Here is a 19720-nt window from a genome sequence, read left to right as displayed (position 1 = left end):
AAAGCAGGAGAGGGATCAATTTGGTGCGGACACACTGGTCAGGCACCCACCCACGAGGCTGCTTACAGCGTGTGATGTGCCGGTGCTCAGCGCCCCCAGACTGTTCTTTATATGGGGTCCCTATCTCTTTGAGCCTTTCACGTGGAATCTTCTTGGTAGATGCATTACCCAACTCCCTTCTTCCAGTAAACTCTATGCAAGAAAAGTAGTTTCTCTGAGTAGAGGAGATATTGATGTGTGGGCAGCACAGAAATGACAAATGGATTCAAGTCTTGATAAAGAGATAATGTAGTTAAGCATAGCCAATAGAAAGCACACGGAGATGTAAAGAAGTCTCATTAAAAAGTCCCCACTGGGCCCACGTTGGAATATCTAGGCTTCTTCAGTCGCCCACAGGAACAGAAGTTCCTGTTCTCCGTGGCTACATGAAAAGGAATGGAAACAGGTGAACCTTTTTTCTGCTAATGGGATGTGACTGCAGTAGTGAATTAACACTTTCAACTTACGGTTCGTGCTTTCAATGAATGGCACAGGTTATGTTTCACCTGTCAAGTATTTACTTATGTTTGTTCGAAAATGTGTTTGAAGAAGAGGGTGGGTGGGAAATCAAGCCTAATCTTGATCAGAGAACAGTGTGTATTCTCTTTACTTAGAGAGCTGAAAATTTATCATGACATATGCTGGCTGCACAGTCAAAACTTATCACCGCCCACAACTCTGGAAGCTCGACAGGATAGCTCTGTGGGAGCCGCTTCCTCAGCAGCTGTGGTTTGACATGTCAAGTGCAGGACTCCAGTAAAGCAGAGGTAATCCTTTTAGTTGGGCCTTATGTGTGTACAGTGATAGGGGAGATTGCATGAATGTTGCCTCATAAAATGTTTTTTAAAAGCATTGTTTTATTCAATTTATGGTTTTGATGGTCATGATTTTAAGCTGGGACATATGTATATTACAGATTTATACAGTCCTTAAAATGTGTATTGAGAAAAAAAATTATATCCAAGTCAGCACATTTTGTTTGTATTTTATCACAAATATTGAGAATATTTTTCTCTCTGGACTGCAGTGACTTTAAATACTATTTTGCTTACACAATTCTTTTGGAGACTTAATACTGAGCTGACATAATAATAGCCTGTGGTTATGAGTTCTTACAAAAATATTGGCCTTTATTATAAGAACTTCATATCACATAATCTAAAAGTTAACATTTTAGCTAATAAAATATTTTTAATGTTTATGGCCCTATCAAATATCGTGACCCTTTTATAAATCATAAACAAATTGCTACTGTGACCACTTTGCAGTGTATGGTGTCAGCGTGCATTCAAGTAGCCTCTCTGAAGTTTTCTAACTTATGACTATATTGTTTTCCATTCTGCACAGGATGCTAGTCATTAAGTATCTGGCCCTTTAATGATACTGTCATCACAGTTCTCTGGCTCCTTAATGATTAGCCATTTCATAATAATTTGTTCTCTGAATCCGTTCGCCATTTTTTTAGGTATGTCACTGACTATATACATACACACACTGATCTCTCTCTCACACACACACACACACACACACACACACACACAGAGTCACTGATTGTGTATACATATTTAGAATTCGAAGTAAGTCTTAGGTTCCTTGAAGGATATGCATGTTACATTCTTTTTTAGATTTTTCTCTCCTCTTTACATTTCTCTGACATTTCCTTTGTCTTCCTATGTCATTATTCTCCTGTCTCTGTTCCTTTCTTTCACTAGTTTCTCTTTCCTGTAAGTTTGCCTGTTTTACTGGTATTCGCAGCATAAACTCTGAATTTAAATGATCTCTCAAACCTTTATCTCTGTTTCTGGTTTCTCACCTGCTTATAGGTGAAGGTGCGTAGAAGGACAGAATTACAAGAGACACGGAAGATGTTTCTCATGTGTAAAGAAAATTAGAAAGCCCCTTAATTATATTCAATTATAGATTTTCCAAGCATTTGTTTTGTCTATCGCTGTATAGCTCAATCTCCACTCTTAATTCCTATCAATTGCAACAGACCACGTATACTATGCATTTATTTTGGCCAGATACAAAGTAACCAGTATGGAACAACAACAACAAAATTACTCTCTCTGAAAATTATATCATTCTTTAGCACCATAAGTCAAAGGCCACAGAAACGTTTATCTGAAAAATACCAATACAATATACTAAAAAAGGTTTTTTTAAATAACATTTTTTTCCCCAAAAAGGAGTTAGAAGGCAATTAAATGGCATGACCCATATCGAAGAAGATGATATTCTTAGTGTTTAGGTAGGGAGAATGAAAAAAGAAGCTTAATTAAAACAAATTTCTACTTCTTTATAGTTGGCCTTGAAAATAAACAATATATAAATAGATCCCTAGGTCATATATCTTATAATGTTATCAAAATGGTTTGTAACTAGAATCAACACAAAGATTTGGAAAGAATGTATGGCTGTAGAATAAGATTGGGTTCTGGCTCAGTTTCAACTACAAGATAATTGACAGGCCAAAAATAATGAGAGTTTTCACAGATATTTAATAGGGAAATATGGACTGCTGGGGGTATATTCTACACAAACACCTGGTTTACTCTTAAATTGCTTCTTAACCAAAGTCATTAACTATAATTTGGTCTCAAGTCAGAAAATGTGCAAAAACACCTGAGCAACTCAAATATTTCACCAATTCTATGCTCTTTTATTTATGGGGGACGCCCTGAGTTTGTGACTCAGAATGAATTATTGTTATTATTTTTATAATTCTAACAATCTTAGTTTCTCTGTTCACAGGAGACAAAAAATAGGGAACATAGAAGCTGGAGAAGAAGAAAAAGACAATTTTGGTCAATGAGGCAGATATAACACAAATGACAAAAAATTGATTTATGATCAACTTCTTGTAAAAGAACAGATGGAGCAGATTTTAAAAGAACTAAAAATTACAAAAAAATATAGTAATTAAAAATTTAAATGTCTATCACAACTAGGAAAAAAGAAAACTAAGAAATAAAAATTAAGAAGTAGCTCCAACATATAATCACTATTCCAGGAGGCAAAGATAAAGTGATATTTTAAAAGAAACTGGTGGATCATTTTCCCGAATTAAAGACCATAAAGAAGTAAGTTCTGAGTGACAAGCACAAAATATTATTTAAAAATCCATATATAATGATGTCCTTCAGTGGTATTTCAGAATGTCAAAGATAAAGACAGAGTTTTTAAAGCTTCTAAAGTAAATAGACACTTTACCAAAATGCACTGACAAGCAGACTCAGAGACAGCTTCTCCTGAGGAACAACTAATGCCAGAGGCATAACAGAATCATTTCAAAGTACTTAGGAACAGAGGGATCAGACTGTAATTCTATACCAAATGAATTATTTTAACAGGTGAGGATAAAATAAATATTGGTTTTGATATATGAAGACTGAAAAATAAGAAAATTGATTATAGAAAGAAAAAATGGATTACTAAGGAGCAATAGAAGAAAAAAGTTCTTCAAAACATGGGGGGAAAATAAAGAATTAAAAATAATAAAAGTCACAATAAATTAAGAATTATATAATTAAGTGGACATAAAATAACAGACAACAAATCATGGATAAAGAAATTTAGGGTATTTGAGGGACCTTAGAGCATTATAAGTTTCCCAAATTACTCAGGAGAATGCAACACATACTGATTAAATACAGACTTGTTAAGGATGCAGAGTAAAATATAGTGCTTATCACTAATAAAAGCAAAACAGAAATTATGACTTCCTAAGAGTACAGAATAAAATTGAATTTAAAGTTCAAAAAAATCCAAAGTAAGGAACTTTAAAAGGTAAAAAAAAAAAAAAAACCCAAAATCTCAAAATAGATGGAAAACTTAAACATAAGACCTGATACTATAAAACTCCTAGAAGAAAACACAAGAGAAACAGTTTATAATATTGATCTTGGCACAGTTTCTCCCAAATGGCACTGAAAGCACAAGCTACAGAAGTAAAAATAGACTAGTGAGTAGTGGGACTACATCAAACAAAAAAGCTGCACAGGGAAGGAAATGATTAACAGAGTAAAAGAGCAAATTACATAATGAGGGAAATTATTTGCAAACTATATATCTGATAAGGGGTCAATTTCTATAATATATAGGAACCCTGCCAACTCAATAGCAGAAAGCAAACAAAAAACCTTAATAACCCAATTAAAGATGAGTAAAATATTTGAATAGAATAGACAAATGACTAACAGGAATATGAAAAAAATGTTCAATGTCACTAATCATCAATGAAACATAAATTAAAACCAAAGTGAGCTATCGTCTCCTAACTGTCAGTATGGTTATTAACAAAAAATAAACGAATTTTTAAAAATCAAGTACTGGTAAAGATGTGAGTAAATTGGAACCCTTTTGTTCTGTCATTGAAAATGTAAAATAGTCCAGCCATAATGAAAAACAGTGTGGAAGTTTCTTAAGAACTTAAAAATAGAACTACCACACAAGCCAGAAATCCCACTTATAGTTATTTACTCCAAAGAATTTAAAACCAGATTTCTGAAATATTATTTGCCCTCCTCTGTTCACAATAGTCAAGAGGTAGAAACAACAAGAATGTCCATTGACAGATGTATGGATTAAGAAAATGGGGTATATATACATACTCTACTTTAAAAAAGAAGAAAACTCTGTCATATGTGACATAAATAAACCTTAAGGACAGTACGCTAAGTGATATAAATAAGCAGTCACAAAAAGACAAGTGCTGATAGATTTCCCTTATTTGAGGTATCTAAAACAGTCAAGCTTGTAGAAGCAAAAAGAAGGGTGTTGCCAAGTGCTTGGGGGAAGGAGAAACCTGAAGTTGCTGTTCAGTATGTAGAGACCCTAAGTCAAGCAAGATGAAAGAGCTCCAGGAATCTCTTGTATAACGATGCACATATAGTTAAAAATACTGTGTTGTACCATTAAAAGGTTTTAAGAAGGTAGATTTCATGTTATTTGTTTTCACCACACACAACAATGAGGTAGATGTTACTGTTATGATTATTGAAGATGAGAAAACTGAGGCTTAGAGAAGATGCCTATTTTTCTCTGTGCCCTTTACACACAGTCTCAATAATTTGAAATGGCAAGTCCTCTCCTTTGCCATGGCTTTTTTAAACCTTATTCACTATCCAGTTACACCTTCCTCACTCAGTCCTCTCCCTATTCCACACTCAGTATGCCTCATGGTCAAAGACTTAACTCTCTCTTGTCTTTTAATATTCCCCAGAGAGTCCTGAAGACTATTCAGTATACTATAATTAATCTATTAAAGCTCAATCCAATGGACTTATTTTTTGAAGAACACAATGCTCTGACTAAAGGTCCTCTTCTGTTCTTTGGGACTAAAGATATTCCCCTCCCTTCTTCTAAAGTTTCAATGACATACAGTGAAAAGGCGCTGTCCCATAATCATAAAGTAACACTCTACTGATTGACAAGGAATAAGAAACAGACATAGCAAAACCAAGTCTGGAAGCTTTTCCCAGAAAATTTCTTCTAAAATGTTAGAAAGATGAAAGAGATAAAAGCAATTCTCACATTCAATACTCTTGGAGACTACTTTAGCAAGATTTTATTTTGTGCCCATTATTCTTAGAAACCGTCATCTTAATGATGAAGGTGAAAATAATGGAGGAGATTTGGCTTCCTGGCTCAAAGGATTTGATTTCCTTTATTCGCTGGAGGCACGCATCACTGCAGATTTGTAATTTCTTCATCTCACCTCTCTGAGTCTGAGAACAAAAGTCCCAACAAAAAGTGTTAATGAGGCACAAAAAATGGCCAGAGAACTTTCCTCCTTCAGACTAAAGGTCTAGTCAGTGGTACAGACATTAAAAATGACATTCTAGTATACCTCTTAAATATTTAAAGCAGTTTTCTCTCTTTTTAAAATGTTCATTGTCAAGAAACAGCAAAAATATTATATCGTTCTTGGTGGCCAATCAAATATTAAAGGTAACTGTCCCTTTCTGTACTTAAAATGACCTCAATTTGTAACTACTTGAATCACCTCCAGAGTCACGTATAATTCAATTATATATAACCCAGCTCACCTAGAAGACCTCAAAATGAAATGGTGTCTTTGGTTTGTGAGGTCAGAATCGATAGCCATTAAGAGAATGAGATTTTTAAACCTAGGGAATAAAGCAAGTACTTGAAATGTCACTTGCACTGTCCTCACAACTCTAGGTGCTCAGACAATGCAGATATGGTGGAATTTTATCATGATGCAGTTGACATCTTTAGTATCTGGAAAGGTAGGAGTTAATGCAAGAACTGACTGTCAATCAGAGTAAGAGCTAAAATTAGTTCAGCTTTCAGAGTGTTGGACTTGCGTGTGGCACATTTAGACAGGCAGACAGACCCTGAGGCGGACTGAAATGGACGATAGCTGTAAGATAAGAAGAAACTTCTCTGTAAGCCAAGTGTGTGAGTTTCTCTAATCATGTCATTGGCATCATGTAAATGCCAGACACCACTTTATATGCAGCTTAGATATAGCAGATGTTGGCATTTAAGTATAGGTTGCTAGGAGAGAAAATTGCCCTTGAATGGAAAAGAAAGTTTATTGCAAGAAAAAAATGATTTTCTCAGTTAACAGTTACAACCCCAAAAGTAGAATTGTTTTCAATCAGAGGCTAGGGGGTGGGAAAGGAGGAAAGATATAATGATACCTCAATTCTAATCTAAAAAGGAAAGAAAATCAGCTTCAGTTTCATTTGTGGATGTGTGGGTTGTATACATAGAACCTTCTCCTCCCTCTCTTCTCAAACCTCGGGGCTTCATGTTAAATGGAACAAATCACATCCTTCGTGGTTCTGCTCTGTTTGGTACAGCTGCTTGCTGCAGGTGGTGCCCTAAAAATATATTGTTTGTTTATTTTGCCAATATAGCAGTCTGCAGAGTGGTACCTAAAAGTGCAACAGCTCCCTTCTCTGCCTGTCAGTGGACTAAATGATGGAAGACTAAGACCTCCGCCAAACCTAGCAGAAAATGGCCCAAATAAGAGGCACAGGCAGTGCTTGAGGCTCAGCTCCTGATAAGTTCCATTTTCTTTGGATTCATGAGGCAAAGCTGACAAGCAGACTATCTGTCATCAGAGGCTCTGACTGGGGTTCAGCAAAGGCAAAGCCAAGCAGCAAACTGCCTTTGTGGGGAGAATCATTATGCTTCTCTGGAGATTGACATCTGTAAGCATATGGGGTTTAAAGCAAAAAATAATGCAAAATGAATCACACACACACACACACACAAAAGTGAAGATTAATCTCAGGTAAATGTTGATGCAAATATATTTAAATAGAGCTTTCAATGATTCTTTTTTACATTTATAACTAAAACGATCCAATAATTTTCCAGACAACCTGGCAGGGCCCTCAGTGAGCCCCGTTTATCTCACGCAACTATTCAATAGGAAACAATAACTTACGTATGCGTGCAAACATTTTAAACACTATAGTTACAATAATGACATAGTAAATTCTATTTTCATTATGATTAGTCTAGATTTTCTCATTGAATGTCCTTTAAGGAAACACTCCTCCAAATTTCAAGGTTTATATGAACTATTTGGTACTGTGGGGGCCACTGGAGATAATGGGTCATGCCAATCAGTCTTCGGCAAGGCATTGATCACTGTAAAAAGCTTACTTAGCTTTACTAAAATTGTGATAAATAGATTTTATAATCCGATGTACAAATAAGGAAAATGTTACACTTGAAGGAGATTTTTAGAAAAACCTTGAAACATATTGGCTTCTAGTCAGCAAGTAATGAATGCTTCTCTAAAATTTAGTGCCATAGATAGGCACTTGGATTATTGACATGGGAGGAGAGATAGCATCAGAAGAGTGAAGATGATGTCATGATTGCAACCTTCAAAAAGAGGGATCGTGTTGTTTGTCATGGCAGTGATACAGGGAAGGACAGACAGCCAAATACTTGCGAAGGAGAGTAGCAAGCACCGTCAGGCATGATGGGCAGAGGGAAACAGAAAGTAGAAGAAGGCAAAGTGAATTAAAGAAAGTTTAAAAATAAATTTAAGACTGATTCAAATGTGGTAAACAAAGAGTGGGAGAATGACTAGATTCTGGAGGAAAGTGTTGAGTATTTTAAAGAAAGAGGAGAACTTAAATGGCCTGAAGGTAGAAAGAAGAAAGAAGAGAAATATAAGCAAGCTGACTTACTTTCAAGAATGGTGACCTGCTTTTACGGACTGCAAGCTGGTGACTATATTACACATGGTGAGAGCTGCAGATACACTCTCACGGGTAGAGCTCTCTGCCCTTATCCAATACCTTAAATGGTCTTTTTTCCAAATATTTACATGGGCTAGCGCATTATACTTAGAACTTGGCTCAAAAACTGCCTATTAGAGTTGCCTTCCTTGACCACCCTCTAATAGCTCATTTACCTTGTCTTCCTTTATTCTGCAGTAGAGCAGTTGTGTGTGGCACCATATCTGTATCTATACCTATATCTATATCTAATCTATATCTATATCTATCTATATCATCTGTATCTATATCTATATCATCTATCTATAGATGAAGATATATATCTATATAAAGATATGTATATATACATCTATAAAGATATATACATATATGTGTATCTATATAAAGATATGTGTGTGTGTGTATATCTTATAAGAATTTAAATTGCATGAAAGCAGGAAGAGGCATTCAGCAAGTATTTGTTTAGTGACTGAATGAATTCAAAGCTGTTTTTAGCTCCATGGAGTTAAACGGTACAGAGGAATAAAATTGTTTTAAATTTGAATCTTTAGATTGAATTGATACAACCTTAAACTACCATTTAAAAACTACAAACTTCCACTCACTGGTAAGTGATGGTGTCTAACAGATTTAACTGCATCACTGATTGTATTTTTTTAATTGAATGATTAGCTTGGCTTTGTCTCATTCCAATTTGGCCTCTTTCCCAGGAGCAGTAGGTCCGAGGAAAACTCTTTGGCCTGCAATACAGAACCCAACAGGTAATGAATTGAAATAGAAAAAGGAAATTAACATTCTCTATGGGCATTAGACTATGTGTAAATTCCATATAAATGAAACATGGGTGCAGGGTCAATAACTGAAAGAGCAGTGTATTCTGCGTACAGCTCAGTTTCATCTACAAGGGAATAAATAGAATCTCAAGAACATGCAGGATGACTAGCCATCTGGGTTTGCTCAGGACTGTTAGTCACCCTAAACCCAGTTTCTAATGAAGCTCCTGAATACATTAGGGGACAGCAATTATGACCCATTACTTCACATGCTATCTGGTCAATAAGTTACAGGTATCTTATATATAATCATGGTATTTTGGCAGGAGACGAATCCATTCCACTTCTGTGACATGATTTCTTTAATTTAATTCCAGATAAAAAAAATACCATAGACACCCTGAAGCTTTTAAGACCATAAGTTTGTACCAAAGAAAAGGTGGGCACCACATAACTATGTCATTGAAATTCATATCTCAGACTTATGATTCAGGGGCAATAAGTAAGGAGTGGCCATGACAGGAAACTTTTCCATATCTCATGGTATAATTTAAAGTGGATTTTCATTGTAACATACACAGTATATTAGGACAAAATCAAGCTAAACATGGCCTGTGGCTAACAGGATGACTAGGGCGACATGAAATTATAGCAAGTATTTTCTGCAAAATTTAGATATTAAAAAAAAAGGAGAAAAATCTACCAACAATTTTATGATGTACAATAGAAATCAATAAAATATGGAGAAGGAATAGGACAAGGGAAGATGAATGACTGGAAGACACTGGACACTGAAAGGTAAAAGGAATAAAGTTGCTGATAACAAGCAGGTCAAACTTAAGAGGTGGAGAGATTGAGAACAGAAAAATGCAGACATTTCAGAATAAAAGAAGAGATAATGAAACCCAAAATATTCTTGGACTTATGACACTCTCTTATTCAGTCCTTGACTTTCGAGCCATATTTTTAATTAGCATTAATCAAAATAATTATGTGACAAATAGCTGACTCATTGAGTACAATAAAATACAACATTGTGTTCAGAGAAGTTCAGAGAAGATTATAAATGATAAACATATGAGGGTAAAATAACGCTGCCTTGACTCTCTGGTTTCCTCTACTGCTTGAGAGGAATTTAACTATGTGTGGGAGTCAGGACAAAGGTCAGAACACTAAATGGCAGAGTCCAGACAAATGTAGCCATGGTGCCACAAGGACAGGAATAGGCAAGAGAATAATGAAGATTAGGAATCGTATACCAAGTTGTGTAGGAGAATGTGTGGGTTGAGAATAGTAGTTGAAAATCTTATTTATAGGATTGATACAAGCAAAAGGTACAGAAGGAATATTACAGATGGCTCTTTTCTTACTGTGTAAACATTATTTAGCTTAAGTATGTTTGCCCATATTGTAATTCTTTTTCACTCAAGTATAACATACTAAACAATAAATTACCCCTCATATTGTAGCTGTCATTATAAATCATCTTTACATCCTTCCTTTTAGAATGCCTTGCTATTATTTGAAAACATGGACACATTCTACCATTATTATAACAATGACTGTGTTACAGACTGACAGCGGCCAGAGGGGAGGGAGAGGGGGATTATGGTGGAAAGAAGGGGAAGGAACTAGTCAAAGAACACATATGAATGACCCACGGACATGCACAATGGTGTGGGGATTGACTGTGGGAGCAGGGAGTGGGCTGAGTAGAGGTGGACAAAGGGGGAAAAATTGGGACAACTGTAACAGAATAACAATAAAAAATAAAATAAAATAAAGTAAAATAAAATAAAGAAGTTCCTGTAAAAAGAAAATTGCCAACAAAGACTTATTTCTTAAAAATATTTTATCATAGTAATTGATCATGACTGAAAAGATATCCCAAAATACAAGAGATTATGTATGAAAAAGGATGGTGGTAATATTTTATTCAAAGCCAAGAGCTCATGTTTTTTTACAAAAACACTCTATTTCAGTATATTTATATATAATTATTTCTTTCTGAAATAACTTATGATTTAATATACTTTACTGTTTTATTCCAAATCAAATTCATAATTATAAAATTAAACATAATAAACAGAATTGTACATGGCCGATTGAACAATACTCTATACAGAGAATTTCAATTTAAATCTCATATTATTAAAGAAAACCTAATTATTGGCAATTTGTTGCAGCCTATAATCCTCACAACCATTTTAAATGTATTGACATTTTTATCCCATACTTCCAGGAATTCTCAGATCAAGTGATATTATGCTTTTGGGGGTAAGAAAGCACTTTAAATATTGCATATACATAAGCAGATATTGTACACTGATAGATAATGGTTCATATGGGATAAACTTGCCCGTGTAGGCTAGTGTGTTGGTACACTAAATAGCAACACACTGACTCTAAGAATCACACTTCTATCTGGAGAGTAAGTACAGTCAGTAGGACTTAGTTTATTTTTGCACATCACTGTGAGTTAGCCTGAAAAAATAAAAGTATTCTCAATGAACAGTAGAAAAAATTGAGTTAGGAAGAAAATAAATAATACCATCTTTATTGTTTTCAAGGCAATTTCTTAAACATTGTCTCATTTAGTTCATAATTACAAAATAGTTTATTATATAGCTGAGTGTAAGATTTAAGGATTGTGACTCCCTGACTGTGAATATTTTACTTTATATTTTAGAATTTTTATGTAGGGAATACCAGAGCATATTAAAGGCAAAAAAAAAAATCTTCAACTTAATTTGTCTTTAGAGACTATTCAAGTTCTTGAATTCTCCTTGCTTGTTCATGAACTCACAGAACTACACACCAATTTATAAGGGCACATTTCAGGAATAAAGTGAAATAAAATAAAGAACATGATAACAGAGTATTCAGGGTTTATTTTTTACCAAAACTTGATTGACATCTATAGATAAGATATAGGGTATTATGTTCTGAAATAACTGTGTCATTGTCTAGATTGGCAGGGGTGTCCAACGCGCGGACCACATGCGGCCCAGGATGCCTATGAGTGGAGCCCAACACAAAACTGTAAATTTACTTAAAACTTTTCTCTTGCCTATCAGTTTTCATTAGAGTTTGTGTATTTGAAGTGTGGCCCAAGACAACTCTTCTTCTTCCAGTGTGGCCCAGAGATGCCAAAAGATCGTATACCCCTGAAAGGAACTGAGAATGATTATAAAGTTAAACCTGTGCCCATTTTAGAAGTATGAATGGGTCTTGATTATTTTTTACTATTCCGAGATAAATCTATTTGGGATGTAAAATTAGTTTGTAGAGCATTATATATGCGTTGCAGTACTCAGTTGTGCCAAGAAATATCCTTTTCTGTTTCTATTTGCCACCTTCCTTCTCCTATTTCAATAACTTTGTATTTAGGAAAAAAAATCACCTGTTCATAACTGTGGTTTGGTTCTTCTTCCCATATTTTCGTGAATATTTTCACAAACTATTCTGATGTTTCAGAAAGACAAGTCACATTAAGTCCATTTATTGGGTGACTACCTTTTGACAACTATGTCAATATATCTCAGCACCCAGGAAAACTAGAGTTGGTGTATTGGGTAAAATATCTGAAGCCAAGCAGTAAAGCTATTGAACCACTACAAGAGCTAGGAAAGAGGCAGAGTGTTTGTCACTCTGTCCATTTCTATCACAGGCAGCAAGTAATTTTGTCCTAGGAAGAAAATTGTTGTACAGCTCTGTAAAGGGTGCAGCTAGAGCTCCCCCAAAGAGGGGATTTGTAACAGCGTCCAGAACTTGGGGTGTCTAAGAAAAATATAGTATACTCTTCCATCCCCTCGCAGGCGGGACACCATGAGGGATGGGAGACAGGGAGCAGGGCCAGTGAGAGTTACTTTGGATATCAATAACAGGCCAGCTTCATGCCAGGCGTGGAGAAGGGCTGTTGAGAGTCTTTCTGCATGTCAATAACAGCAGGATAGCTTCATACCTCATATGCAAAGATGGTTTTATTTTGCATATCAACAAGGCTAACCAGGAAGGTTTGTATAACTTAAACCCAGGATGTAACTGGGAGTTGGAAATGGGGTTGGGGGGGAAGATTAGAACCGGGATATAAACCCAGGCACAGTAGCCTGCTACAGGCTTTTGAACACGTGGTTTTGGGAGAGGAAGGGCAGCACCCTTGACCTTGTAGCTTAGGAAGCAGGAAAGCAAGATGTAGCAGCCGAACAGAGAAGGTCCTCAGGTTATAGCCCATGTGCAGGAGAGCTTGAGGATGATTTACTTGATGCCATGGGGGAAAAGTATGAAGACCATGAGGGAAGGAAAGGGGAGAAAGGGTTTTTGCTAGTGGGCCATGAGAAGGTGCCCCATGGTTTTGGATTAAGAACTGGGGACCGCAGTGACACAGCAGAGGGTGCTGGGAACCACAGCAGGTCGACCTAGCTGAGCTCCGGACTTCTCTTCTTTTCTTTCTGAAGGACAGTACCCCTGACTGGCCTGACTGGCCTGACTGGGCAAAGGGGGGAAGGCACGACTATGTGTATTGCTGGGGATTTTAAAGGGATTTTGAGATTTAATGGTGACATTTAGCCATTATTCAAAACCTGGATAACTTTTGAATAAAGTTCCTTTCCTTTTCACCAAACTCTGCCATTGAGAGCCGTAATTTCCAAGGGCAGTGGGCAAAGAACCTAAGCTTCATTTATTTACATTTATTTTTAAAACAACCTCCCTTTTCATTGTGCTGGTTAGAGGAAGTGAGGTATAATGTGTGCATAACAAATATGAGGCGTAAATATCTCCATTCCCCTTACCCATAGCCAATAAATCATGTGCCTTTTGGGGGTTTTTTTTTGGCCACTAAACTAGGAGGAATTTTGGGGGCCTCAGGAATCCATTACCCATTAGCTTAGAGCTCACGAGCAGGTTGAAACCTATTTCCTATTGTTGGTGCCAGAGAAAAAGTCAGCATGTCCATCCTCCCTATTTACTAGCAGAGAAATCGTAAGAAAAGCTTTAAGCCTGTTCTGCTGCCCTCACAGGACTGTTACACAAGTTAAAGGATTTAATTCCTGTGAACACATTTCGTAAACCATGCAGTTGCAATCACACATTTGAGGAAATTGGCTCAATTTTTCTGTAGGGTGAACCACACCATCTCTCTAGTTGATTTCCTCTCTGGCTCTCCCTTATACATATTTATTTGATCTATTTTATAAATGTGGGTTATTTTTAATTTCTAGTTTTATTGAAACTGTGCACACCTGCATTCCTTTTGAATGTGCTGTCTGATACTAACTAGAAGGAAATGCGGCTGGAGGAGGAGAGCTCAAATTCTCCCACCTGGCTCATCATTATGGTGTTCTGGCAGTGCTTTCTGCTGGGCTGGGAGCTGTGTGATTAATAGCCCCTCGTCCCAATTATATGGATAACTCCTCTTCCTTTGGCTTAGACAAGAAATATCTTATGTACGTGCAATGCAAATGAGGGCTTTGTGAATGCTAATTTCAAAATCAGCTAGGGGTTGATTGGCAGAAAACCGAACAATGGGGTGACAGGCATGCCAGGGGTCAGGAATCTGTGAAAGAAAGGCTTAGTGAAGGTGTAGAAAAAGAACTAGAGAGATTTGGAGTTAATCAAGAGCAGTAGCTGGAAGAGCAGCAATTTATGAAAGCAGATCTAAGCCAGATATCCTGGAAGAGAAGGCAGCTTCAAAGACTGCTGAAAACAATGAGGAGAGTGAGAGTTTTGCTGACTTTACAAAAAGTAGGGTGGAACGAGGAAGCCAAGATTATGCCACAAGCTACACAAACTGTATTTTCTGTCTGTCACATCCCTGAAAAGTGCCTGTTTGCACTTGTTTTGAATCCTTAGGAACCTCACCTCATTTTTGACTGACGTGCTCAAGGTCCAGGGGCTGTCATGTGTTTCTCTAGGTGCCAGCAGAGGCCAAGCACTCAGGGCGTGTTCACTGGACTGGGCTGAACTGAATGTTAGATTGTCAGGGGGCTGATTTGGGTAACATAAAAATGGGAGGAGCAGAGATTCAAGACACTATTTCAACTTTTAATCATGATCGCACCGTGATCAGAATGAGCTGGAAGGCTTCCATTCGGTGAAACCAAATGTTCAAGATAAGGGAGCCCCACTTTGATTTGCATTCTAAAACTAGCTCATTAAGATTTGCTAAGCTTTCTGTACAACAGAGACTTTCAACCCAAGAAGAGGGAGGGATTCCCTCCCTCTTCTTACTGTATTTTATAGGTAGCTACAAAGATCTAAAGTGAAACTATCAGTTCTACCTGAAAATTATGTATCCATGGATTCTACTTATGAAGGTTCACCTGACTGCAACAATATAAATAAAAATATTTATTAGTAAAATTACCAATGACTTACATCAATTGTAAAGCTGATGAGACAAAAGCAAGCCCAACAACAGAAAGAATATTGATCTCCAAGCAACTAGCCTGGGTTCACAGTTACTAAATTACTCTAAGGTGATCCACAGTTGGCATTGCAAAAGAAGAATACTCCGAGACAAAAAAGATGGAAACAGGAGATGTAAAAATACCATGCCCTGGGATAGCTTGTTCAAACAATTCCTCCACTCAGTTGGGAGCCGTGTAGACAGAATTGAGAGCCAGAAGCTTAAAATATCAATTATATTTGCTCTTATGGATACTCTATCTATCTTCTTTGTACTATAGTCCTGTACAGATGGTTTTTACTTATGTAAAAATACTTTTTCTTTGGGCAATATGTCAGCCTCAACATATGCTTCCCTATCTGAATGCATTTTTTAGAAGATTGCATGTGTGCCAAAATTTTATGTGGGGTTTAATAAATCTGTGAATTATACATGTACACATTATTTCAACTAACACTCTTAAATAGTCATATATAACTATCCATGCATATAAACTCTTTCTTTATAGTATCCTTGACACATACGTGGAAGCTTTCCAAAATGTTTGGGTACAGTACAAAAGGAAGTTCCAACTGAAGGAATATTTTATATAAAACCACTCTCTAACACATACATGAAGGTGTTTTATGTGTCTCCTAAAACCAGAGATATTTTACTTATACCATGAGAGATGAATGCTTCATCTAAATGGATTTTAAGTAATGAAATTATTACTTCCATCCTATCGAATCTAACTAATCTTTACTTCAAGACAATCAAAATGGAGAGTTTTTAGAGGCTCCACATATTATAGAATAGTTTGTTTATTAAGAAGTGTCTTGGGTTGAACATGTTGAGGAAAATCACTCAGAATTTAGCTAAGAACATAATTCATATATTGTTGAAATGATTTATACTGGTTTGTAAATATTTATAGTTTCTTTTCCTTTCTGGACATTTTGTGATTGGGTGGGATTGTGTGACTCATTCTGAACAATGAAGTGTGAACAATGAGCTTCTCCTCCCACAGAGGAGCATTTTTTTTTTTTTTTTTGTCCCAGATTGGGTTTTGCCCTCTGGCACGGCAACCCATGGTGGCTCCAAGGGTGGCTACCCCACTGCCTCTTTTCCTTAGTGACGGTAATGGTAGAACTTCCTGCTGACTCAGAAGAACAAACTTTTGTGGGTTTTATTCACAGAGATTTGGAAAGTGTTTCTTAGCACAGCATACTTAGCTTATTGTAATCTATATGCATATAGAATATCATTCCCATAGTAATTAACTGAAGAAAAAGGTAAAAAACATATCATACTTGCGTTAGTTGTTTACAATTTTAAGACTATGTGCATATGAAAAAATATATGTGAATTGGCACATATAGATCTGTAATAAAAAATGGAAACATGTATAATAAAGTTGCCTTAATTTTATAAATCCAGTTCCATAAAATTATTTGTTTAGCCTTAGCAAAAGTTTTTCCTGAAAAACAAATGTTATTTCTCTTATCTTTGTCATAGTGATACAATATAAAGTAATGTTCTATATAACATAGGCACGTATTATACAAATATGTTCTACAAATACACAAATAAAAAGGAGTTAGGAGAGTTCTTTATCAGCATAATACTGTGAAAAAGGAAGGCATGATTGTCCTAGAACTAAAATTTATAGAAAGGCTGAATTATTTTGAAAGTGAGGGAGGGATAAAAAGTGATGGGTGATACTTTGGGGAAACCAGGAGGGAGAAGGTAGGGCAAGTGGAGAAGGGGTTGCGTGACTAACAGTACACGCAGGGAGAAGCACAGGGTGAAGGGGAGCACAGCCACTGAAACCTTCTAAATGGGGATGTTACAGCATGCTAGCTGTGAAAATCTCCGCTCTTCCCTTCAGAATTTTTGAAAAATTCTACCAACAGCCAAATAATCAAAACTTAACTGGCTGGATTTCTTGTGTAAAATGCTGAAAATACCAAAGTCTATTTAGTAGTCACTGGAAATAATCAGCACACTCAGTCCAGGGCAAGGATTAACCTCAAAATCTCTGTTAAAATAAAAGTTGCATTAATTAGGGAAAAGCAAATAACCACCTGTTCCCTGAATATTCCATTTGTGTGCACCGAGACGGCACAGAAATAAAACAATTGAGAAAGCTCTAAAAAGAGTGGTTGGCTGGGAACACTTACTGCGAGGACAATCTGGAGGGAACTATGAGCCACTTCTATGTACTGGTACTCCAGAAGACACCCTGAGACCGTGATGTAGCGATGGTCTTCTGGGGCCCAGTCCGGGGCCGGTGTCACTGATGTCACTGTACATCCCGGTCCATTCTCCATCCACCAAGATCGGTGCATTGAAATATTAAAAGTCAGGATAAGGTCTGTTTCCTGCAAGAAGGCAATTCGTAAGTATGAGGATTACTTTATAAATGTTAGTTAGCTTATTTGGGCTGACTTGTCCTGAGTTTCCTGTTATATAATTCCTATTATATGATTTCCTAAATATGATTCCCTCTCTCTTCTTACTGTATTTTATAGGTAGATAAAAAGATCTAAAGTGAAACTATCAGTTCTACCTGAAAATTATGTATCCATGGATTCTACTTATGAAGGTTCACCTGACTACAACAATATAAATAAAAATATTTATTAGTAAAATTATTAATGACTTACATCAATTGTAAAACTAGAGTCCTTACTTCTTAGGACTTATAAATGTTGCAAAGGGTATAATTTATTTGTCAAGTGAAGTTCATCTTATTTTAAATCTATTTTTCTTTCCCTTAAAATATGCACCTTTTGCCCATTTTAAATATTAAAGTGGTGCTTCAGTTCAGCAAAATTTAACATAATGTTGTGGCTAGTACTAAAATTTGTAAGACCTTTACTTAATAAAACATAATGCTACTTGTTTTCCTTCCTCTTCCAATTTTTTAGGCAATTTTTTTCTGCGTCTTTTCAATCTTGTCTACTTGTACTATAAATTAGCCATAACATTTCTTAAGAAAGATCATTAGCAAACTCTTGCAGGGTAGAGAAAATAAGTCAACAACTCTTTAGCTGAAGTTCAGCATGTTCATGTGCAGCTATAAATGCAACAAAAGACATACATTTTCTACTTAGCTTATAATCACATTTACAAGCATGGAGCTATCAATAGCACATGGGAAAATGTTTTCCAAGAACATGGTGAAAAGAAATGCATCAAATTTATTCTAAAACTCAGCAAGCATAGAGGAAGATGAATCCTAACAGAGGGGGCCAGTGGTAAGAAAAAGGAATAGTCTGAATCTCAGTGATAGAGCCACAAGATAATAGATGTCAATCATTTTCACTCAAAACAAAGTGCTAGATTGACTAGGTAGATCTTGCGTAAAAAATTACTTAAACAGTGATGGAAGGAGACTTGATTTGGGGTGGTGAACACTCAATACAGTGTAAAGATGATGTTTTGTGGAATTGTGCACCTGAAACCTGTGTAATTTTGTTAATCAGTGTCACCCCAATAAATTCAATAAAAAGGAAAAAAGAAAAATATACCTTCAATCAGGTTTTGTGACCTTGAACCACTCACACTGAACATGTAAAAGGGTTGAGCTAACGTGCATAGTGAATATGGAGATTAGAAAGGAGATTCCTTTGGAAAGAGCTGTTCTATGAGTCTCATCACCACCATAAAGTGATGGGGAGCAGAGGGAGTCATTTCTTTTTCCTTCAAGCCTAAGTGAGAGAAGCTTCAATGTCTTCCCTGGAACCTGGGAGATAGAGCAAGCTAGTTTCTGATTCAGGCCTGGTAAGTCTCAAAATAAAGCCTATGGCTGCAGCTGCCTGCTAAGTGGTCAACAAAAACAAAAAAAAAACACTACACTTTTTGATTACATTAATTGATTTTTGAATGTTGAACCCATCTTATATACCTGAGATAAATCCAATTTGGTATGGTATGTAACTCTTTTTGTTCATTGTTGGATTGAATTTGGTAATATTTTGTTGAGGATATTTTCATCTACATTCATAAGAGGCATTTACCTGTAGTTTTCTTTTCCTGCAGTCTCTCCCCAGTTTTGCTATTAGGTTAATGTTTGCCTCATAGAATGGGTTAGGAGATTTTCTACCTATGTAAATCTCCTGGAAGAGATTGCAGAAAATTAATATAATTTATTTCTTGAATATTTGGTAGAATTCACCAGTGACTATATCTGGGCCTGGTGCTTTTTGTTTGGGAAAGTTATTAATTCAATTTCTTTAATAGACTTAGCCCTATTCAAACTGTTTCTTCTTGTGTGAGTT

General features: G+C 36.2%; 1 protein-coding gene across 1 annotated transcript in view; it reads right to left on the bottom strand.

Annotated features, from left to right (window-relative positions):
- Positions 1-19720, bottom strand: part of NKAIN2 (sodium/potassium transporting ATPase interacting 2) — an 878428-nt gene that overhangs the window by 120721 nt on the left and 737987 nt on the right. Inside the window, exon 5 of the mRNA XM_054569911.1 lies at positions 17618-17818. Coding sequence (XP_054425886.1) covers positions 17618-17818 — 201 coding nt within the window. The remainder of the gene's footprint in view (positions 1-17617; positions 17819-19720) is intronic.

The sequence above is a fragment of the Pteronotus mesoamericanus genome, unplaced genomic scaffold (assembly GCF_021234165.1).
Source record: "Pteronotus mesoamericanus isolate MK-2021 breed Mesoamerican mustached bat unplaced genomic scaffold, CSHL_Meso_final contig_20, whole genome shotgun sequence".
In the NCBI taxonomy this organism is placed as follows: domain Eukaryota; kingdom Metazoa; phylum Chordata; class Mammalia; order Chiroptera; family Mormoopidae; genus Pteronotus; species Pteronotus mesoamericanus.
The sequence above is the reverse complement of the archived record's forward strand: the minus strand, read 5'-3'. Positions and strand labels throughout refer to the sequence as shown.